The sequence below is a fragment of the Scyliorhinus canicula genome, unplaced genomic scaffold (assembly GCF_902713615.1).
Source record: "Scyliorhinus canicula unplaced genomic scaffold, sScyCan1.1, whole genome shotgun sequence".
In the NCBI taxonomy this organism is placed as follows: Eukaryota; Metazoa; Chordata; class Chondrichthyes; order Carcharhiniformes; family Scyliorhinidae; genus Scyliorhinus; species Scyliorhinus canicula.
Window position 1 is genome coordinate 3,442,092 of NW_024055744.1, and position 24,883 is coordinate 3,466,974.

A 24,883-nucleotide genomic window follows, 5' to 3' on the forward strand; every position below is an offset into this window, starting at 1 on the left:
TATCTTCGATGTAGTGCAGTAACACAGACAATACTTGTTTAGAGTTCGAATGCTCTTATTTGACTGTTAAGTGCATGAAACTAGAAAGTAACCCTTTCCCACAAAACTTCATAAAATGTAGCCGATTTAAGTTATTTTTAAAAATCTGCGAGGGACATGCAGAGCGTTGTCACCTCACGCCTGTGAACTTCTGTTAGTTCATTAAGGGAGGCATATGCAGGGTGTACGTGATTTTCCGGTGATTGACATTTTAAAATATATCCATCATTTGGGGCACTGGCGCCTGGCATATTTTAATGCAAAGGTCTTTGCAAAATGTGAAATGACAGCTTTGCGTTTCGCAGATATTAAACAGATTGTCGGAAGGAACTTGGTTCCCGTAAGTACACTAACACAGCAAAATCTGAATCAATCCGTACATGATCGGAATATACATTATTCAATATAAGATTTCAACCCTCTGCTAGGTAAAGTGCAAACACCCCTCTTGTAGGAAACACATACGAAAGGTGTATCACAAGGAATGGCGTGATTATGACAAATTGCAGCATCGGTTTTCAGTGATGTCCCCACTGCTAGTTACAGAGCCGGATCAAATTTAGACTGAGTAAATGTTCTGTTTATATAATCCCTATTTCAATAATCGCAGAGATCAACTCTGGCAATATAAGTCAAGTTACAAAAAGTCTTTGACGAAAAAAATCATCGGACAAAATGACGTTGGACCAAAAGACGTGCGGACAAAAAGACGTTGGACCAAAAGACGTGGACGAAGTGTCGTTGGACGAAATGACGTCGGACGAAAAGACGTAGCACCAGCACCAGGGACCCGGGTTTGAATCAGGCCTTGGATGACTGTCAGTATGGAGTTTGTGCATTCTCCCCAAATCTGTGTGGGGTTCCACCGGGTGCTCCCACAGTCCAAAGATGTGCAGGTTAGGTGGTGTTATGGAGATAGGGTATGGTAGTGAGCCTAGCTAGGGCGCTCTTTCAGATGTACAGTGCTAACCCGATGGGCCGAATGGGCTCCTTCCACGCTGTAGGGATTCTATGGATTCTAGTGCCATCATGTCAATGAGAAATAGGAGGGGCCTAGGATAGATCCTTGGGGAACTCATGTTGGAGAGGAAAGGGAGGTTGGAGATGGGGTGGCCATTTGCAAACAAGTTGGGCGTCAAGGGTTGTTTTCTCGGGAAGGGTGAGGGTGGTGTATTTGAAAGTGAGAGGGGCAAAACCAGAAGAGAGAGAGAGAACTGTTAACAATATCAGTTCATGTGGGGAAGTTGGATGGTCAGCGGTTTAGTGAGAATAGGGTCAATGGAGCAAGAGTCAGGTCTCATAAACAAGATGAGATTGAACAGAACATGACAGGAGATCGGAGAGAAACCGGAGATAGATCCGAGTTCACACTCAGACAAGGGGGAGTTTTAGACACAGTTTGGCCTGGCGGAGCAAGTGGAAAGGAGGGAAGCAGCAGAGGCAACTGACCAGATTGTCCACTCACTGTAATTACTTATGAATTCGTTGGTGTCTCATCAGGTTGGATGACTGTGTGAATCCCTTCCCACACTTGGGGCAGATGTATGGCCTCTCCCTGGTGTGAACTCGCTGATGTGTCAGCAGGCTGGATGACTGAGTGAATGTCTTCCCACACTGGGAGCAAGTGAACGGCCTCTCCCCAGTGTGAGTTCGCTGGTGTACAGTGAGGTCAGATGATGTCTTGAACCCAGTTCCGCAGTAGGAGCACCTGAACGGTTTCTCATCAGTGTGAATATGTTGATGGCGCATAAGTTCTCCGGAACTTTTGAAGCACTTCTCACAGTCTTGGCATTTAAAAGGTTTCTCATCACTGTGAACACGTTGATGGTGGAGCAGTTCCCGGGAACTTTTGTAGCACTTCCCACAGTCTTGGCATTTAAATGGTCTCTTCTCATTGTGAACACTCTGGTGATTCAGTAGAGTGGATAACTGAGTGAATCCCTTTCCACACTCAGAGCAAGTGTAAGGTCTCTCCCCAGTGTGAACCCGTTGGTGTGTCCGCAGGTTTGATGACCTACTGAACCCACTGCCACACACGGAGCAGGTGAACGGCCTCTCCCCACTGTGAGTGCGCTGGTGTTCACTGAGTTGAGATGACTGCTTGAACCCAGTCCCACAGTGAGAGCATCTGAACGGTCGCTCGTTGGTGTGAACACGATGATGGAGTATCAGGTCCCGGGAACTTTTATAGCACTTCCCGCAGTCTGGGCATTTAAATGGTCTGTCGTCCGTGTGAACTTGCTGGTGCGTCATCAAGTCAGATGACCGAGTGAATCCCTTCCCACACTCCCGGCAGATGAATGGTCTCTTCCCAGTGTGAACTAGCTGGTGTCTCAGCAGGTTGGATGACTGAGCGAATCCCTTCCCACACACGGAGCAGTTGAATGGTTTCTCCCCGGTGTGCACTCGCTGGTGTTGCAGCAGGCTGGATGATCGAGAGAATCCCTTCCCACAATCAGAGCAAGTGAATGACCTCTCCCCAGAGTATCTGGAATGATGAATTTCCAGTTGAGATGTGGATCTGAATCCCTCCTCACATTCCCATGGTTTCTCCTCACTGTGAACGGGGCTTTTTCCTTCCATGGTCAAAATTCACAGATATTCAGGTTGCAACAAATCAGATCCTGATGTAACGTTTGGTTCGAGTTTTCTGACTGCAAATCTTCCCCTTGTAACACTCTGTCAAATTGATTGAAAACAAAAAAAGTGAGAGACAACCCACAAAAACACAAAGGCAGATTGTAAAATTGACCTAAATAAATCTGGTCATTTGTGGGGCCAGCACTGGGTAAAAGTGACCATGAAAACTGCTGGATTGTCATAAAAACCAACTGGTTCACTAATGTCCTTCAGGAAAGGCAACCTCTCCCGCTCTCCCTCGCGGGGAGAGTTCAGACGATCAAAATGAACGTACTGCCCAGGTTCCTCTTCCTGTTTAGATCCATTCCGATCTACATCCCCAAGGCCTTTTTCAAAGCGCTGGACAAACTCATCATGGCGTTCGTATGGGGGGGTAAAAATGCTAGGATCCCAAAGAAGGTCTTACAAAAAACAAAAACCAGGGGAGGGTTAGCCCTCCCGAATCTACAATTCTACCACTGGGCAGCAACAGCCGAGCGAGTAAGGGGATGGATCCAGGAGCCAGAAGCTGAGTGGGTGCGTGCGGAGGAGGCCTCCTGCATGGGAACCTCCCTCCGGGCCCTCGCCACGGCAGCACTCCCATCCCCACCCAAAAAACACTCCAGCAGCCCAGTGGTGACAGCCACCCTCCAATCCTGGAACCAACTGCGGCAGCAACTTGGCCTGACCAAAATGTCGAACAGGGCTCCCATCTGCAACAACCATAGGTTCAAACCAGCACTGACCGACGCCACCTTCAAAAGGTGGAGGCAGGACGGGGGGACACTGACAGTCAGGGACCTATACACGGACGACAGGATCGCAACACTGGACGAACTGACAGAGAAATTTCAGCTAGCTGGGGGGAACGAGCTACGGTACCTGCAGCTCAAAAACTTCCTACGAAAGGAGACAAGGACGTACCCACAACCGCCACGACAGACACTACTGGAAGACCTACTGGACGCAAGTATCCTAGAGAAAGGGAACTGTAGTGACATGTATGACCGACTGGTAGATAGGGACGACACCGTACTGGACGCAACAAGGAGGAAATGGGAGGACGACCTGGGGATGGAGATCGGGTGGGGACTCTGGAGCGAAGCACTGCATAGGGTCAACTCCACCTCCACGTGCGCAAGGCTCAGCCTGACGCAACTAAAAGTGGTACATAGAGCCCACTTAACAAGAACCCGTATGAGTAGGTTCTTCCCGGAGGTGGAAGACAGATGTGAACGGTGCCAAAGAGGCCCGGCCAACCACGCCCACATGTTCTGGTCCTGCCCCAGACTCGTGGAGTACTGGACAGCCTTCTTCGAGGTAATGTCCAAAGTGGTGGGAGTGAGGGTGGAGCCATGCCCGATAGTGGCGGTCTTCGGGGTTTCAGAACAGCCAGATCTATTCCTGGGGAGGAGGGCGGATGCCCTTGCCTTTGCCTCCCTGATCGCCCGCCGTAGAATCCTGTTTGGCTGGCGGTCAGCAGCACCGCCCAGAGCTGCGGACTGGCTGTCCGACCTCTCGGAATCTCTCCAAATGGAGAAAATCAAATTGGCCATCCGAGGGTCGGACGACGGCTTCCACAGAACGTGGGAGCCATTCATGCGACTGTTCCGGGACCTATTTGTGGCCAATGTACAAGAGGAAAAATAGTCGGGGGAAGGTAGCGGGAGGGGGGGGGGGGGGCTACAGGTTCGTTACGGGGGTTCGATGGCTAGCTAAGGCCCAAAACCAAGCTAAATAAACATGTTGAGGGGGGGGGGGGGGGGGGGGGGCGCAGTTACTACTACGAAGATGCTTACCTGTAAATATGTGTGTTAATTTTTGCGTGTTTGTTTTTGTTTGTTTTTTTTTTTCTCTCTCCTAACAATTTGTAATTTGTTCAATATAAAATACGAAAACTGAATAAAAACATTTATAAAAAAAAAAAGGAAAGGCAACCTACCACCTTGCCTTAACCCACCTTTGCAAGAACACAAGAAATAGGAGCAGAAGGAAACCATTCGGCCCGTCAAACCTGCTCTGCCATTGAACACAATTATGGCTGATCTTGGTCTTCCATTCCCCTTTCCTGCCAGCTCCCCAATCTCCTTCACTTCCTGAGAGACCAAAACTCTCACCATCGTAACCTTAAATATATTCAATGGTGGAGTATCCACAATCCTTTGTGCTGGGGAATTCCATGTGACAAGAAAGACAGAGAGAGAGAGAAAAGTAGAGTGAGTCCTGGTGCAGAGACAGAAATTATGAGGGAAAGGGAGAGAGAGAAGGGAGTGGGAGTGACAGGAGCAATGGAGAGGCATTTTCTCAACCAAAATCGGAATCACAATTTGACAGAATCTCCAAAACCCTTAACCATCCCCTCAACAAACTCCATCCCTGTCTGTCTCTGCCAAATATCTGAGCTGAAGCAAACTGTTCACAACAATGGTGAAATATTTCACCCCTAGATGAGCTCCCAAACACATATCCACATCGCCACCAACATCACCTATTTCGTAACGTTTCTCTGAAAAGTCTCAATATTTTATTCTGGTCCAGGCACAATATAAATACGAATTATTGTCACAGCTCTGGATACGTATCATTGTTATGCCCCATAAATAACAATCTGTAACTCAGAGTGAAAAAGTTTGATGGACATTCTGAGATGAAGAAACATTTGTAAAAATGTTGCCCCCAACAATGATGGCGACTGAGCCTGCGCTCTGCTCCAATAGATAGGTTAGGCGCGCGTGCGCACTGCAGCGAGCACGCAATTTAAAAAGGTGTCTGCGCATGCGCATGGACGCCAGTACGAAACAAAGATGGCGGTCGCTTCGTTCTGTGAGAAAGCTGCAGCCTCCGCTCAGGTCACCGGGTCCCGGTAGGTTATTTTTCCGGGTTTCCTGTTTCTATCATATGTTTACGAAGAGTGCCTAACGACCGGGCTGATCCCACTGACCTGCCATTCTCACCTTTACGGATTGTGAATCGGAGAAAGAACCTTCTTCGCGTCGCCATTAATCACACTGCGCATGCTTCACTCAGCCCAGTCCCGGCTCCTCCCATTCACTGCGATTGCTTGGAGGACCAGCTGCCCCCACTCGGACCTCCGGTCCCGCCCCTCTGCTTCGGTTGGTCCGGAGATGCCGTCAATCATTCCCCGAGCATTGTGAGGTATCAGGTGAGAGGGCGAACAGAGTCAGCATAGTTTTGTGAAGGGTAAATCGTGTTTGAATCATTTGCTGAAGTTCTTCGAAGATGTAACAAGCCAAATGGATGTAGATGTATCTGAACTTCCAGAATACATTTGATGAGGTGCCGTACAAAAGGTAATAAGGTAAAATCCCATGGGGTTGACAGGTAATGTAATATATAATATTTTTTAGTGTCACAAGTAGGCTTACATGAACTTACGTAATTCGGCAGCAGGTAGCACAAGTGGATAGCATGGTGGCTTCACAGCTCCAGAATCCCAGGTTCGATTCCCAGCTTGGGTCACTGTCTGTGTGAAGTCTGCACGTTCTCTCCATGTCTGCGTGGGTTTCCTCTGTGTGCTCCGGTTTCCTCCCACAGTCCAAAGACATGCAGATAAGGTGGATTGGCCTTGCTAAATTGCCCTTGGTGCCCAAAATAGGTTAGGAGGGGTTATTGGGTTACGGGGACAGGGTGGAAGGCACCCACTACCCTCGTGTAAATAATTTTTAAAAAAAACTTGCCTCGCACATCTACTCTAAACCTATGCCCCCTAGTAATTGACCCCTCTACCCTGGGGAAAAAGTCTCTGACTATCCACTCTGTCTATGCCCCTCATAATTTTTAGACCTCTTAATCAGGTCGCCACTCAGCCTTCTTTGTTCCAGTGAGAACAAACCAAGTTTATTCAACCTCTCCTCCTAGCTAATGTCCTCCATACCAGACAGCATCCTGGTAAATCTTTTCTGCACCCTCTCTAAAGCCTCCACATCCTTCTGGTAGTGTGGCGACCAGAATTGAACACTACAAGTGTGGCCTAACTAAGATTCTGTACAGCTGCAACATGACTTGCCAATGTTTCTACTCAATTCCCCGGCCAATGAAGGCAAGCATGCCGTATGCCTTCTTGACTACCTTCTCCACCTGTGTTGCCCCTTTCAGTAACCTGTGGACCTATACACCTAGATCTCTCTGTTTGTAGGTAAAAATTTCCAGTATCTGTGTGACTGGAGAAGCATTGAGATAGAACATAGAACAGGTCCTTCGGCCCTCGATGTTGTGCCGAGCCTTGTCCAAGATCAAGATCTTGAAAACCAAGATCAAGCTATCCCACTCCCTGTCATTCTGGTGTGATCCACGTGTCTATCCAATAACCGCTTCAAAGTTCCTAAAGTGTCCAACTCCACTATCACAGCAGGCAGTCCATTCCACACCCTAACCACTCTCTGAGCAAAGAACCTACCTCGGACATCCCGCCTATATCTCCCACCCTAAACCTTATAGTTATGCCCTCTTGTAACAGCTACATCCATCCGAGGAAATATTCTCTGAACGTCCACTCTATCCCCCTCATCATGTTATAAACTTCTATTAAGTCGCCTCTCATCCTCCTCCGCTCCAAAGAGAAAAGCCCTAGCTCCCTCAACCTTTCCTCATAAGACCTATCCTCCAAACCAGGCAGCATCCTGGTAAATCTCCTTTGCACCCTTTCCAATGCTTCCATATCCTTCCTATAGTGAAGTGACCAGAACTGCACGCAATACTCCAAATGTGGCCTCACCAGGGTCATGTACAGTTGCAGTATCACCCCACGGCTCTTAAACTCAAGCCCCCTGTTAATAACTGCTAACACATTATAAGCCTTCTTCACGGCTCTATCCACTTGAGTGGCAACCTTCAGAGATCTGTGGACATGAACCCCAAGATCTCTCTGTTCCTCCACATTCCTCAGAACCCTGCCGTTGACCTGTAATCCGCATTCAAATGTTTCCGAACAAAATGAATCACCTCGCACTTATCAGGGTTAAACACCCAGCTGCCATTTTTCAGCCCAGCTCTGCATCCTATCAATGTCTCTTTGCAGCCTATAACAACCCTCCACCTCATCCACTACTCCACCAATCTTGGTGTCATCAGCGAATTTACTGACCCACCCTTCAGCCCCCTCCTCCAAGTCATTGATAACAATCACAAATAGCAGAGCACCCAGCACTGATCCCTGTGGTACACCGCTGTTAACTGGTCTCCAGTCTGAACATTTTCCATCCACCACCACACTCTGTCTTCTGTGTGATAGCCAGGTACTGATCCAATTGGCCAAATTTCCCTCCATCCCACACCTCCTTACTTTCTGCATGAGCCGACCATGGGGAACCTCATCAAACGCCTCACTAAAATCCATGTATACAACATCAACTGATCTACACACTTAGTTACCTCCTCAAAGAATTCAATCGAATTTGTGATGCAAGACATACCCTTCACAAATCTGTGTTGACTACCCCGGATTAAGCGGCATCTTTCCAAATGGTCATAAATCCTATCCTTTAGGACCTTTTCCATTAATTTTCCGACCACCGAAGTAAGACTAACCGGCCTATAATTACAAGGTCATTCCTACTTCCTTTCTTGAACAGAGGAACAACATTCGCCACTCTCCAGTCCTCTGGCACTATCCCCGTGGACAGTGAGGACAGTGAGCTCTGCAATCTCATCCCATGCCTCCCAAAGAATGCTTGGCTATATCCCATCTGGTCCAGGGGACTTGTCAACCTTAAGGTTTTTCAAAATTGCTAAGACGTCTTTCCTCAGAACATCTACCTCCTCCAGCCTACCCGCCTGTATCACACTCTCATCCTCAAAAACATGTCCCCACTCCTTGGTGAACACTGAAGAAAAGTATTCATTCAACGCCTCTCCTATCTCTTTTGACTCCATGCGCAATATCCCACTACTGTCTGTGACCAGCCCTAACCTCACCCTGCTCATTTTAAAATTTCTCACATAAGAGATCATTGATCCAACCCGCCAAGGACTTCTCATGCCCTCTCCCAGCTCTCCAAAGCCCTTTTTTTTTTTACCTCATTCCTTGCTACCTTGTAACCCTCAAGCGATTCAACTGAACCTGGTTTTCTCATCCTTATGCTTCCTTTTTCCTCTTGACAAGACATTCAACCTCTTTTGTGAACCATGGGTCCCTCACACGGCCATTTCCTCCCTGCCTGACAGGGACATACCTATCAAGGACACGCAGTATTTGTTCCTTCAACAAGCTCCACTTTTCATTCGTGCCTTTCCCTGACAGTTTCTGTTCCCATCTTATGCTCCCTAATTCTTGCCTAATTGCATCATAATTACCCCTCCCCCAATTATAAACCTTGCCCTGCCGTATGGCCCTATCCCTCTCCATTGCAATAGTGAAAGACACTGAATTGTGTTCACTTATCTTCAAAGTGCTCTCCCACAAACAAATCTAACACTTGGCCTGGTTCATTACCCAGTACCAAATCCAATGTGGCCCCTCCTCTTGTCGGCCTATCCACATATTGTGTCAGGAAACCCTGTTTAACACACTGTACAAAAATTGCCCATCTAAACTGTTCGACCTATAGAGATTCCAATCAATATTTGGAAAGTTAAAGTCACCCATGATAACTACCCTGAGACCTCCACACCTACCCATAATCTGTTTTGCAATTTCTTCCTCCACATCTCTATTACTATTTGGGGGCCTATAGAAAACTCCTTACAATGTGACCGCTCCTTTCCTATTTCTAACTTCAGCCCATACTACCTCAGTAGGCAGATCCCCCTCAAACTGCCTTTCTGCAGCCGTTAAACTATCCTTGATTGATTAACAATGCTACTCCTCCACCTCTCTTACCACCTTCCCTACTCTTACTGAAACATCTATACCCCGGAACTTCCAACAATCATTCTTGTCCCTGTTCTAACTATGTCTCCGTAATGCCCACAACATCGTAGTACCAGGTACCAATCCACGCTCCCAAGTTCACCTACCTTATTCCGGATGCTCCTTGCATTGAAGTAGACACACTTCAACCCACCTTTCTGTCTGCCGGTACACTCCTGCGTGACCTTGATACCCTCCTCAGTACCTCACTACTCTCAACACTGGCTTCTGGTCTACGGTTTGTTTTCCCATCCCCCTGACAAATTAGTTTAAAGCCCCCCCGAGGAGCCGTAGCAAATTTCCTTCCCAGGATATTGGTGTCCCTCTGATATATAAGAGATATATCGGAGATATATAAAATCCTGGTTAGACACCATCTGGACTGCTGTCATTTAAAAAAAAAAAATTATGCTGGACATCTTCAGCATATCGGGCAGCGTCTGTGGAGAGAAACACAGTTAATGTTTCAGGTCAGCATCATCTTTCATCAGATCAAGAACAGTGTTCCCATTAGGGACAAAGGGGCAATCTGTGTGTGGAGCCACAGGACATTGGTTGGATGTTGAACGAATGCTTCACATCTGTCTTCACACAAGGGAATCAGGAGGCAGATATGGAACTCAGACAGAGAGACTGAGGTTCCTGAGCAAATTGACATAGGGAGTGACATGGTATTGGAGGTGTTGGCAGGCTTAAAGGTGGACGAATCTCCAAGACTGGATGAACTGTGTCCCAGGATGCCGTGAGAGATGAGGGAGGAGATTGCAGGAGCTCTGCCCCAAATTTTTAATTCCTTTCTGGCCACGGAGAGGTGCCAGAGGACTGGAGATCAGCTAATGTGGTCCTACCTTAAGAACGGTTGTAGAGATAAGCCAGGGAACTACAGACCAGTTAGTCTTGCGTCATTGGTAGGGAAAATATTGGAGAAACTTCAGATGGAGAGACTTATCTTCACTTGGAGAGGCAAGATTTGATCAGGAATAGTCAGCGCGGCATTGTGAGAGGAAGGTTATGCCTAACAAATTTGAATAGATTTTTTGAATGTGACCAGCTGTGTAGATGAGGGTCGTGCAGTTGATGCAGTTTGCTGGATTTCAGCAAAGCCTTTGACAAGATCAGACACAGGAGAACACAAGACCTAGGAGCAGGAGTAGGCCATCTGGCCCCTCGAGCCTGCTCCGCCATTCAATGAGATCATGGACACAGCTCCACTTTCCGGCCCAAAAACCATAATCCTTACTTTATAAAGATATTTTGTAAAGAAGGCAAAAGCACATGGGATAGAGGTGACATCATCGGATGGATTAAGGATTGGCTTAGCTGTGGGAGACAGAGGGTGATGACAGACGGCTGCTTTAGTGACTGGAAGCCAGTATCCAGCGGCATACCACAGGGATCCAGCAGAGTGAGAATGGAGGGAGAATGTGTGGGATGGAGATTTGCAGCTTTCGGGGAATAAGAGGGAGGAAAAAATGTTCCATAGGTACCAGAATTGTTTGTTCTGAGTTTCTGTCCTGTACTGTGATGACTTTTTAAAATTGTTTTCACAGGATATTAGATGAGGCGAAATTACAGACACATATCTCAAACGTTACATCTCGGTCTGACAGTCACTCGATTCCCTGGAGCCTGAATATCATCGACCTTTGAATCTAGAAGGAGAAATGTTTACCGGAACTGTCAGCTAAAGGTTTCAAACATCAGTGTGACTGGCAAAGCACCGAGACCCACACAACACACACTCGAGTCAGAGTGTTCCAGTGAACTGACCGTGAAAACATCAGTGTGACTGGAAAAGCACCGAGACCCACACAACACACACCCGAGTGAGAGAGTTCCAGTGAACTGACTGTGGAAACATCAGTGTGACTGGAAAAGCACCGAGACCCACACAACACACACCCGAGTGAGAGAGTTCCAGTTAACTGACTGTGGAAAGATCTTTAATCAGTTGCACAGCCTGAAGAAACATCACAACATTCACTGCTGGGAGAGTCCGTACCCGTATTCTGTGTGTGATAAGGGCATCAATGAACCTGGAGAGACACAAGGTGACCCGCACTATGGGGAAACCGTGGAAATGTGGGGACTGTGGGAAGGGATTCAAAGCTCCGTCTGTGCTGGACATTCATCAACGCAGTCACACTGGAGAGAGGCCGTTCACCTGCTCTGACTGTGGGAAGGGGTTCAGTGATTCATCCAACCTGCTGATGCACCAGCGAGTTCACACTGGGGAGAGGCCATACACCTGCTGTGATTGTGGGAAGGGGTTCAGTCGATCATCCAACCTGCAGTCACACCAGCGAGTTCACACTGGTGAGAGGCCATTCACCTGCTCTGAATGTGGGAATGCGTTCACTCTGTTATCCCATTTGCAGACACACCAAAGAGTTCACACTGGGGAGAAGCCTTTCGCCTGCTCCCAGTGTGACAAAGGATTTACTAATTTATCCAATCTACAGAAACACCAGCGGGTTCACACGGGGGAGAGGCCATTCACCTGCTCTCTGTGTGGGAAGGGATTCACACAGTCAGCCAACCTGAAGACACATCAGCGAGTTCACAAGCAATAACAGGGGTTGGATTCTGCTGTTATTGCTGCTGTTAATCACATCCAGGATTGATATGCTCACAATTGGTGATGTGGGTGGGTTTCTTTCGGCTGGACTGGCCGGTCTCCCAACTTTGCTTCCAGTTGGTTGATGTGTTAATTCCTGGCTAATTTGCTGTCAGTCTAGATTCAATAAAATCTGAGATGGATTTGCAGGTATCATATCATTTAATAATAACTACCTTGCAAGGCTGCATCAATCCATAGAGCTACAGGACACGCATACTGTCTTCTGCAACATCCAGGAGTAATAGAGATCGTATACAGAGAAGCTTCTGCTGATATATTCAAAATCACAATACAATTCACATATAAGCTTCCCATTGGTCATTCTATACACCTCCTGACCTGGCCCTATATCCTAATTGGTCACTTTGCATTGTAACCCCAGCATCCTTTTCACCATGCTCACCATGCGGCTACCCTCTCCCGAGGGTCTCAAACAGGCTTTTGCTAAATCCCTTTGTCCTTTGTCTGTGAGCTCACTACCATCGGACCGGCCCTACTACCATCGGACCGGCCCTATTTATCTATACTATTTTAACTAATAATCCTATTTTTATCATTCATTTATTCATTTCTTCAGATGCTGAACCGAGAGGAGCACATTTCCACTGAAATGATCCATAAACTGATGATGGACATCTATTTCATCCTGAATAGTGGTGTTTTTTCCTACCAGTTTAGGTGGATCTAACATAAATACATTTGTCTCTGTTGCATTGAGTCTACAGCAGAAGCCCAGGCCAGTCGGCTTAATTGGTCTGTGTCAGTATTAATGCCCCACATGCGTCTCCACCTACCCCTCTACGTCTCCCCCATCAGCATCTCCTAATCTTTTTCCCTCATGTATGTATCTAGCTTTCCTTTCAATGTATTCATGCTGTTCACCTCAACCACTCGCTGTGGTGGTGAGTTCCATATTCTCACCACTCACTGGGTAACAAGGTTTCTCATTAACTCCCTATTGGATTATTGAATCCCCTCATAATCTTAAAGACTTCCATTAGGTCACCCTTCCTTCAGTCTTCTCCTTTCTAGAGAAAAGCAATCCCAGCCTTTCCTGGGGGTTAAATGCTCTCAGTCCGGGTATCATTCTTCAGAATCTTTGCTCCTTCTCCAGTGCCTCTATTTCCTTTTTCTAAATGGAGATAAGCAATGCTGACAGAGCTCCCAGTGTAGTCGAACCATCGTTTTAAACAAGTTGGACATTTCCTCCGTGCTTTCCAATTCTAGCCCTCTGGAATGGAACCCTGTATATGGGCCCCACACTTTCGGAAAGACGTGAAGTTCTTGGAGAGGAGACTTAAGAGAGTGTACCAGGGATGAGGGACTTCAGTGAGTTGGAGAGACTGAAGCAGCTGATATTGTTATTTTGAGGTCAGGAGATCAGCGAAGGCCATTCAGCCTATTGATTCCTCGGAGCAAACTAGTCAGTCCCATTACCGCAATCTATCCCTGTAGCCCTACAAGTTTAGTTCCCTAAATGCCAATTCAGTTTCTGTTTGAAATTTTCGACTGTCTTCATTCCCACCCCAACTCACAGGCAAGTTCCAGGTCATTTCCATTCGCTGCATCAAAATATTCTCCCACACGCTCTCCCTGCATCTCTTACCCGAAACCTAAAATCTGTGTCCTGCTCGTCCTTGTCCCTTCAGCTAATGGCAACAGCTTTTCTTTATCCACCTTATCTAAACCTGTTCTAATCTTGTCCACCTCTATCAACTCTCCCCTCAACCTCCTTGATGAATCTCTGTCTCTATTCGGGCACCCTGGATATCCGTTATCCCTTCTCAGTTCCCAAAAATCAGAGGTCAAGTCTGTTTTTTGGCAAACTCCACTGGAACTTTATTTTATCAGCTGTAGTGCCCACTGGTAACTTTATTTTCAATACAACAGTTGGAGAGTTCTGACTAGCCCTTTTGCAAGCTAGTCAGATTGATTGTCTTTAGTGAATACCGTGGTTGAGTTTTAAAATACAGATCGTGGTAATTCTTCAAATCATAATACACAGTATAAAATGACTGAGTGATTTAAACAAAAGAAAGATGACAATTTAGCAAAAGCAACAAGGAAATAAGTTTTAGAAAAATATGGATTGATTCCGGAATGGGTTTTTCCATCCTGGGTAAGTTATTCTTAAGGAGATTCCTATCTTAAGGTCTCAGGCTAGCAGGATGGTGCAGTGGTAGCACTGCAGTCTCACGGCACTGAGGTCCCAGGTTTGATCCGGACTCTGGGTCACTGTCCGTGTGCAGTTTGCATATTCTCCTATATTTGCGTGGGTTTCGTCCCCACAACCTAAAGATGTGCAGGGTAGGTGGATTGAACACGCTAATATTGCCTCTTTAATTGGAAAAATGAATTGGGTACACTAAATTTTTTTTTAAAAATCTTAAGGTCTCGTCTTCTTTTCACCCCGATTGGCTTTAACTAATTTATAATTCACTCAATTCGGCCAAATTGTCTGTCTATCAATTTTAAGAGATATATGTATTTAAATATATTGGTGCCAATTTCTCATTCCATCGCCTGCCAATTTTCTAACTTATCCACACGTGCATTGAGACATTATTGGGGAAACACAGTTTTCGCTAAGAAATTATCAGCCCTAGACTGGATGTTACTACAGAGACGGAACTACCAGTTCTTAACTGTATAACAATGGGGCCTTTCATCTAGTTGATGTCATTGTTCTTAGAATCGTAAGCAAGTCTCAAGCAACTTGCAAAATGTAAAACCTGAGAAAGAAATTCGAGCGTGTTATCTGGATTAACCCTTAATGGGTTCCCAGCTATTCGTTGCACTAAAGTAATGCCTACTGTGAGTATAGTTAATTTATTCTTAATGAGTTCTCATTTAAACTTTTTATATCTGACAAGAAAAGTCAATTTCTATAACTCCTTTACTCATTGTGAACAACCCCAGCCTGACATCCACAGTAAAGAAAACAAAGAATATGTTAATGTCTGAAATCAATTGGGAATGTTTAATTTCTGTTTTAAAGATATTCTGAATATGTTGTCCTGGACAATAAATGAATTGGAATACTTTCCCTTGGGTGTGTCTCAATGGAATATATCAATCTGGTATCCACCTACGTTCTCGTGAAAGTCTGGAATGTGTAAGTTGATCACTTTCTCTTGGAAATATTTACATCCTTGCCCTTGAACTTTGTTTTAAAGAAGTCCAGCCACTACATAAAATATCAGCACCGTAACAGGGGGAGATAAAAAAGACAGACTCACTTTGCTCTTTTCATCAGCACATCTGAGAGTTAAGAATGTGTGACATGATTTGGGGATACTGCTGTGAGTGCGCAGATGTGATTTGTTACATGTGAAAAACAGCAAGTGTAAATTCACAGTGAAATGGTCTGAAGAGTGGGACCCAAACACACACAGCTACTTGAGACACAGCAGGAGATAAAATGGTTAATGTGACCAAGGGATTGAGACAACATTGTGACAGCACCAAGGCATTGACACACACTCCAGAGAGAAACTGACTTTAAAACAATCAATGGAGATGGTGCTTCTACCCAGAGTGTAATGGTAATGCTGCTGCACTTAGATACTACTGCTCAGACATTAGAGTGTGTCTGCTCTTATTTATACTGAATAAAATCTAACCACTGCCACCAATAAGGGCTATAACTGTGAATAATTTCAGAGTTTGGGAAAGTGGGGGTGTTAAGGGTCAATACAAATCAGGAGTTGGCCATTCGGCCCCTCGAGTCTGCTCCACCATTCAATGAAATCAGAGCTAATCTGATTGTGGTCTCAACTCCTTTCCTTCCTCCACCCTTTCACTCTCTTGTCAATCAAGAATCTATCAAATTCAGCCTTAAAGCAGACTCAAAGGCCCTGCCTCTACCACTCTCTGGGGAAGAAAGATTCATAGACCCACAGTCATCGGGGCAAAATTATTATCAGCATCTTCAATGGGAGACCCCTTATTTGTAAATGTTGTCCCCTAGTTCTAGTCTCTGCCACAAGGGGAGGCATTCTCTCTCTCAATTCCAGTCAGCGTCTCATGTGTTTAAATAGGATCATCTTTCATTCTTCTAAACTGCAATGGATACAGGCCCAACCTGTCAAACCTTTCCTCAGAGGATAACCCCCTCATTCCAGGAATCCGGGGAGTTAACCTCTCTACTGCATCTAAAGCACTTATCTCATTACTGAAATAAGGAGACCCAAACGGTACACAGTGCTCCAAATATGGTCCCACGAAGGCCCTGTACAACTGCAGCAAAACATCCTTACTTTTTGTTTCCATTTCCTTTGCAATTAACAACAATGCCATTGACCTTCCTGATCACTTGCTGTACCTGCAGACTAACTGTGTCAGGGCACACTGATCCCTCTGTAACTCCAAGTTCTGCAATCTCTCCATTTAAATAATATTGTTTATTTAATACTTCCTGACAAAATGGACAATTCACATTTTCCAAAGTTATGCTCCAGCTGACAGGTTTTTGCCACTCACTTAACCTATTTGTAATCCTTTGCAGATTCCTGAAATCCACTTCACAAATTACTTTCCTACCTGCCTTTGAGGCATCAGAAAATGTAGCCGCCAGACATTCAATCCCGTCATCCAACACATTCATACAGATTGTAAATGGTTGAGAGTCCAGCACTGAACCTGGTGACATTCCACTTGTCACATCTTACCCACCCAGAAATGACCCATTTATACCTACTGGCTGCTTCCTGTTCACAAACCAATCCTCTATCATTGCTGATATGTTGCCCCCACACCATGAGTTCTTATTTTGTGTAATAACCTTTGATGTGACACCTTCGGAAATGATAAAAGCACATCTACAGGTTCCCCTTTATTGACATCCCTTGTCACTTCCTCAGAGAACCTTGCTAAATTAGTGAATAAAATGAAATGAAAATCACATTGTCACAAGTAGACTTGAAATGAAGTTGCTGTGAAAAGCCCCTAGTTGCCACATGCCGGCACCTTTTCGGGGAGGCTGGTACGGGAATTGAACTGTGCTGCTGGCTTGCCTTGGTCTGCTTTCAAAGCCAGAAATTTAGCCCTGTGCTAAACCAGCCCCTAATGTTCTAGTCATGTTCAGAATGTTCTAGTCAATCACGGTTGATTTCCTGAACCCATTTTCAAACACTGTCAAAAGAAAAATCAAATTTCCTTTACCCCTCTGGTTCCTTTGCCAATGACCTTAGACGGACTCACTTTCTGTTAAAGAGCCTGTCAAACTCTCACCCACTTGCCCGAAAGTGAACAAATTTAATCAGGAAAAGTCAACAAATTCAAATATTTTCCTGTGAAAAGTTTATTGATCAAACAGAACATGGTTTAAAAAAAATAACAGAAAATTACTTGAGGATCAAAGACAACCAGAGTAACAGGATGTTCACAATATTCTGGTCCCAAATAGTTTCCCTTCAGCTCCTTTGTACCCTGTTCCCGTGACTCCCCGCTTTGGACACAGGCACTGAACCGTCAGGCCCTGTCACCCCTCCCCACTGAACCCTGATTGGTAGGAGGTCCAGTTCCCAGTCGGCCTCGAGCACCTTCCTGTCTCTATTTGCGACGCACATGGCAGTTCCCCAACTGAGGAATAGGCCCCGTTATTGTCAGCTAAATTCAGCCCTCTGCGCCGTCACCAGGCTGTCATTGACATGAGCAATAGAGACAGAAAGGTGCCCGAGGGTCAAATAGGAAGACAAAACTTGTGGATTTAGTTTGAGAAAAAAAATCAAATTCCCAGTCAACAAATGAAAGGATGACACGACGGGACTTCAAGTTTTATGACTTTTGCACTGATAACGGCACCGTTGCCGCTTCCGTCGACGCAGTGTAGCACGGGCCCGGTGGTGACGGCGACATTGAGGATCTGGGGGCAGTGGAGATGGCACAGAGGGGAGGCAGGGACTTCAATCTGGGCCGCGATACAGAATAATCACTGGTTCGTTTCGGGTAGAATAGACGGGGCGTTCCTAAGTTGGCACAGGGTGGGTATCAAAAGGATGGGGGACGTGTTCATTGATGGGACTTTTGCTCGTCTGAAGGAGAAATTTGGGCTACCCCCGGGGATTACCTTTAGGTACATGCAGGTTCGTGAAAAAGGTGGGGGAATTCCCACTGCTGCCTGCCCGGAAGATACAGGACAGGGTGGTCTCAGGGGTGTGGGTAGGGGATGGCAAGATATTGGAAATATATCAGGAGCTGCAGAAGGCGGAGGAGGCCTCGGTGGAGGAGCTGAAGGGCAAGTGGGAGGAGGAGCTGGGTGAGGGCCTGTGGGCTGACACCCTGGGCAGGGTCAATTCCTCCTCACCTTGCTCCAGGCTCAGCCTGATATAGTTTAAGGTGGTGCACCGGGCACATATGACAGTGGCGAGAATCAGTATGTTCTTTGGGGTGGAGGATAGGTGTGTGAGGTGCTCAGGGAGCCTGACAAATCATGTCCATATGTTCTGGGCATGCCCGGCACTTACAGGGTTTTGGAAAGGCTTCGCAAAGGCTCTGTCCAAGGTCTTGAACACTCGGGTAAAACCGAGCTGGGGATAGAGATATTTGTGGTATCGGACGATCCGGGAGTGCAGGAGTCGAAAGAGGCCGGAGTTCTGGCCTTTGCCTCCTTAGTAGCCCAGAGAAGGCTCTTGTTAATGTGGAGGAACGCAAAGCCCCCAAGCGTAGAGGCTTGGGTCAGTGACATGGCGGGATGTCTCAGGTTGGAGAAGATAAAGTTTGCCTTGCATGGGTGCTTACAGGGGTTCTCCAGGCGGTGGCAACCGTTCCTTGACTTTCTCGCGGAACATTAGGTGGAGGTCAGCAGCAACAGCAAACCAGGGGGGGGGGGGGGGGGGGGGCCTTAGGCAGTGGATGGATTTCATTTGTGAAGGGCAGATTCCCCACCTTATTTTGTTACATTAAGTTGTTTTCTGTTTTACTGCTACGTTTTCTTTTCGTTGTTTTCTTTTTGTAGTACTTTGTAAAAATTATTGAAAACTTTTGAATACAAACAAATTTTTTAAAAGTTTTATGACTTTTAATACAACAAAAACAAACCAGAAACTACTTTAACTCGGAAACCTACACGTTAAACTATAAACGAGAACTGTGCCCTTGCACAATCTAAAATCACACTCCACGATTATGGTTACTCTGTCCTGGAAGTCGAAACTTAATTGTGTCAGAACCTGTCCGAAGTGATGATTCATTCCCGAGGATTTACTTCCGTTCTACAACCAAGACACCGAGGTAAAAAAAGGGAGAATAGAATAGAATGTGAACTAGCAAAATACATAAAAATGGACTGTAAAAGTTTCTGTGGCTACGTAAAAAGGAAACGTTTGGCTCAGACAAAGGTTTGTCCGTTCCAGATAGAGTCAGGAGAATTTAGAATGAGGAATAGAGATCTCTACAGCCACCTCGTTCAACACTCTGGGATGTAGATCATCAGCTTTTGGGGATTTATTCACTTTCAGCCCCATTAATTTCTCCAATACTACTTTTTCACCAATACTAATCTCTGCCAGTCCCTTGGTTCTCTGGTGTTTTGGGGACAATTTCTGTATCTTCCTCAGTGAAGTCAGACACACATTGTTTAGTTTCTCTGCATTTCCTTACTCCCCATTATAAACTCTCCTGTCTCTGCCTGGAATGGACCCACATTGGTCTTTGCTAATCTTTTCCTTTTCACATTCCTGTAGAAGCTTTTCCAGTTGGTTTTTATGTTTCTCCCCAGTTTGCTCGCATCAGTTTCTTGATCCTCCTTTGCTGAATTCTAATGGATCTCATGGAATCTTTTAACTTTAGCCACGGTTACATCACTTTTCCTGTTGGATTTTTGTTCCTTAAAGGAATCTATATTTGTTGCAAATGTGCGAAATAAAAGTTGCAAAAATCCCAGCGGACCATAGGCTGCTCTCCCCTTTGACAGAGAGAGAGCTGACTGGAGCTGATTTAAGCTGAGGGTCAGCACACCTCAGGCGAGGGGCCTGGTTGAGAAGGCCGGGCCTTCATGAATAAACCCAGCCAGTACAGGAGTTGAATCCTCACTGTTGGCCCCGAACCAGCCGTCCAGCCAACTGAGCTAACCGACCCCCTGATAAATATGTAATAATTCCTTAACCATTAGGTAGTCCCTGTACCAATCAGTTTCCCAGTCCACCTCAGACATCTTGCCCCTCATACCCGGATAGTTTTCTTCTGTGAGGGACATCCAGATAACTTAAACAAATGAACCATGTAAACACCAGGGCCCATCTCCATGGCAACGTGGCACGCTTTGGGGGGTTTGAAACAGAAATGGAAACTAAATATCTTCACACTTGGAAACACCCTTTCACTTTGTGATCCTTGTACAATTTGAAGCCAGGTATTAGCAACAAGGCTCAAAGAGCATCAGCCCACTGGAGGCAAAGTGGTGAGACCGGCCAGTCCAGCAGAAAGAAACCCTCCGACCATCCTCACTGACCACCTGTCAGAATGAACAAAATACAGTCCTGGGTGTAGAGCAGAAACAATAACAGCAGAATCCAACCCCTGTAATCAATTGTGAAATTGTTGGTGTCACAGCAGATGCGATGAAACATGCAATCCCGTCTCCGAGTGAGAGGTGGACGGGGTCTCCCCATTGTGAACGCGCTGGTGTCTCCGCAGGTTGGATAATTGAGTAAATCCTTTTCCACACTGAGAGCAGGTGAATGGCTTCTTCCCAGTGTGAACTCGCTGGTGTGTCCGTAGGGTGGATAAATGTGCAAATCCTTTCCCACACTGAGAGCAGGAAAATGGCCATTCCCCAGTGTGAACTCGCTGGTGTGTCTGCAGGTGAGATAATTGATTGAATCCCTTCCCACACTGAGAGCAGGTGAATGGCCTCTCTCCAGTGTGAATTCGCTGGTGTCTCCGCAGGGTGGATGAATCAATGAATCGCTCCCCACACTGAGAGCAGGTGAATGGTCTCTCCCCAGTGTGAACTCGCTGGTGTCTCCGCAAGGTGGATAAATGTGCAAATCCTTTCCCACACTGAGAGCAGGTGAAGGGCCTCTCCCCAGTGTGAACTTGCTGGTGTGACTGCAGGTTGGATACTTGAGTAAATCCTTTCCCACACTGAGAGCAGGTGAATGGCCTCGCCCCAGTGTGAAGTCGCTGGTGTGTCTGCAGGGTGGATAATTGAATGAATCCCTTCCCACACTTTGAGCAGGTGAATGGCCTCTCCCCAGTGTGACTGCGTCGATGAATCTCCAGCTGAGATGGGGCTCTGAATCCCTTCCCACAGTCCCCACATTTCCACGGTTTCTCCATGTTTTGGGTCTCCTCGTATCACTCCAAGTTGGACAATCAGTGGAAGCCTCGTCCACAACACGGGTACGGTCCCTCCCTGCTCTGAATGTTGTTATGTTTTTCAGGCTGTGTAACTGGTTAAAGCTCTTTCCACAGTCAGTTCACTGGAACTCTCTCACTCGGGTGTGTGTTGTGTGGGTCTCGGTGCTTTTCCAGTCACACTGATGGTTGAAATATTTAGCTGACAGTTTGGGTAAACATTTCTCTTTCTAGATTCAAAGCCCGATGATATTCAGATTCAAGGAAAGAAGTGACTGTCAGATCGAGACATGACGTTTGAGATTTCTGTCTGTAATTCCCCCTTGTCTCACATCCTGCAACAACAATTTACAAAATTCACCAGTGTCAGTACAGGATAGAAATGCAGAACAGTCAATTCTAGTTTCTGTGTCACATTTTTTTCCTCTCTCTTATTCCCCGAAAGCTGCAAATTTCCATCCCACACACTCTCCCTCCATTCTCACTCTGCTGTATCTAATATTCACCCTCCCAATTCTCCTGAAGCTGCTGATTCAGGCTGATTGACAGATCCATGCTCACAGCTTCCTGTCCAGGTGATCATAACAAATATGAGCTGCATTCGGCCCATCGAACCTTAACCATTCAATGGGATCATTGGCCGATCGACCTCAGCACCATTTTCCCACACTATCCCTATGTCCCTTGACCTCTTGAATATCTAGAAACCGATTAATCTATGTCTTGAAAATACTTAATGACTGAATCTCCAGAATCCTTTGGGGTAGAGAATTCCAAACCTTCACCACATCCTCGAATAAAGAAATCCCTCCTCATCTCAGCTTTCTCTCCATTTAACTGCCAGTTCCCCATAACACTCGACACCCTCAATCTGATATCTATCGGTGGGGGGGGGGGGGGGGGGGGGGGGGGGTCAGCCATGTGATACGGGTGCGGGAGTAGCTGCTTTTCCACAGGTTCTGGCACCACTCACCTATAATTTGATACTTATCCTAATTGCCTGGCACTCATCTTCCTAATCCTTGAATTCATATTTATTATCGTGTCCCTGGAAGACTTCAGGGTTCGGATGGTAGGATTATGCCGGAAAAATTGAAGAACTGCGTTGATAAACAGCGTTGGTGGATTCAGCGTGGGTGGAGACGCCTTTTCAACATGGAGGCCTGGCCCTCAGGAGGTCTCTCGACCCCCCGCTCTCCGGGGCTCTCTGGGAGGTGGCGAAAACGATGTCTGCCGACATTATCCGTGTTACTGACCAGAGGCTGAGTGTGCTGACTCAATATCTGTGAGCTCATGAAGAACAGCTGCAAAACCCCATCAAGAGGCCTGGGATGAAAACTATCCCTCGGACTCAAAGACCGATGCACCCTTTCTAATTTGAAACGCCCAGGCTTCATAGCCTCCAGTGTGAATTCGCTGGTGTCTCCGCAGGGTGGATGAATCAATGAATCGCTCCCAACACTGAGAGCAGGTGAATGGCCTCTCCCCAGTGTGAACTTGCTGGTGTCTCCGCAAGGTGGATAAATGTGCAAATCCTTTCCCACACTGAGATCCGGAGAAGAGAATCCTGAACATTCAGCAAGATGCCTCCTCAACAGAGGCAAGAATTCAATCCTTTGAAAACCAGCCCAGTGGTGTGGTGGAAGTCCTGGAGGACCGAGGGCAGAGAAAGAACATCCGAGTCATCGGCCTGTCAGATGGTCATCATAGAATTTACAGTGCAGAAGAAGGCCATTCGGCCCATCGAGTCTGCACCTTAGAAAGAGTACCGAACCCAAGCCCTTACCACCACCCCATCCCCCTAACCCCACCTAAACTTTTATTTGGACACTCAGGGCAATTTAGCATCGCCAATCCACCTAACCTGCACATCTTTGGACTGTGGGAGGAAACCGGAGCACCCGGAGGAAACCCACGCACACATGGGGAGAACGTGCAGACGCAGCACAGAAAGTGACCCAAGCTGAGAATCGAACCTGGGACCCTGGAGCTGTGAAGCAACTGTGCTAACCACTGCGCTACCGCGCTCCCCATAAATTATGTTATTTTCTGTCCATTTAGTGTGGAGGGTGAGGCTCCCATAGGTTCTTCGAGGACTGACTGTGACGTTTTCTCAAGCTGGCTATGAAGCCTGGGTGTTTCAAATTAGAAACGGTGCATCGGTCTTTGAGTCCGAGGGATAGTTTTCATCCCAGGCCTGTAATCATTCACTTCCACAAATTGACAGAAAGTCCTGGAGAGGGAACGGCGAGGTAGCACCTGGCTCCAGGCGGGAGTGAGGATTTACTTCTTCCAGGACTTTTCGGCAGGAACACAAACAAAGCATCGAGGCTTCGATGAAGTTCAAAAGCAGTTGAAGGCTGTGGGGAGCGAATTCTGTCAGGCTTTATCCTGCAACCTGAAAAATGGTATCCAACAACTCCGTCAAGTCTTTCAATAATCCAACTATTGCCTTGACCTTCATTAAATCCATGAAGGGCCAGGATCTGGAGGGATGGTTTTCAGCTCGGACTAACGCAGGTTCTAATCCGGACTCTTTCCCTGTCATGGCGTTGTCTGAATTTCAGAATCACAGAAATACACACAGGGACAGGAGAAGGCCATTCAGCCCCTCGAGTCTGTCCTGCCATTTAGTAAGATCATGGCTGATCTGTGACCTAACTTCACATCCATTAATATCTTTGCTTAACAAAACTCTACCTCAGATTTAAACTTAACAACTGATCCAGCTTCACCTGCTGTTTGTGGGAGAGAGTTCCAAACCTCTCCCACCCTGTGTGTGAAGAAGTTCTTCCGAACATCTCTCCTAAACGGTCCAGCCCTGATTTTTAGACAATGATCCCAGTTTTAGAATCTCCAACCAGTGGAAATAGTTTATCTTTATCTACCCTGTGTTTCCGTTAATATCTTCAATACTTCAACCAGATCACACCTTAACCTTCTAAATTCTTGCGAAAAGAGGCCTAATTTGTGTAATCTCCCGTCGTAACGTAACCCCCTTCATCTGGGTATCGTGGGGTATCACTTTAGTAAATCTTTATTGCAGTCCCTCCAAGACCAAAATACCCTCCCTAAGGTGTGGTGCCCAGAATGGCTCACAGTTCTCCAAGTGGGGTCTTACAGGGTTTTGTATAACTGCAGCATAACCTCTGTCTCTTTATACTCCAATCCTCTAGATTAAATGCCTTTAGCCATTTTGATTATTTTCTGGACTTGTCTGTGACATTTTAAGAATCTCTGCACCTGAACCACAAGTCTCTTTGAACATTCACTGTACCTAACCTCTTTCCATTGAGAAAATACTCTGCTCTATCCTTTTTTGGTCCAGAACGGATAATCTCACACTTGTTTACATTCAATTCAATCTGCCACAAATTTATTAATTCACCTAATCTATCCTGTGTGTGTGTGGGGGGGGGGGGGGGGGGGGGTGTCCT

The 24,883-nt window shown here is 46.4% G+C and overlaps 1 protein-coding gene and 1 long non-coding RNA gene across 2 annotated transcripts in view; one reads left to right on the forward strand and one right to left on the reverse strand.

The window, feature by feature from the left end:
- LOC119960840 (zinc finger protein 208-like) overlaps positions 1-24,883 on the forward strand; it is a gene marked incomplete at its 5' end in the record, with an annotated part of 136,440 nt that overhangs the window by 95,758 nt on the left and 15,799 nt on the right. Inside the window, one exon of the mRNA XM_038788428.1 lies at positions 11,667-12,084. Within this exon, the coding sequence (XP_038644356.1) occupies positions 11,667-12,084 (418 nt within the window). The remainder of the gene's footprint in view (positions 1-11,666; positions 12,085-24,883) is intronic.
- LOC119960856 lies at positions 17,425-18,383 on the reverse strand. Its single transcript, XR_005459535.1, has 2 exons — positions 17,612-18,383; positions 17,425-17,567 (listed from the first exon to the last, which is right to left on the reverse strand). It is a non-coding gene; the product is annotated as an uncharacterized LOC119960856 (long non-coding RNA).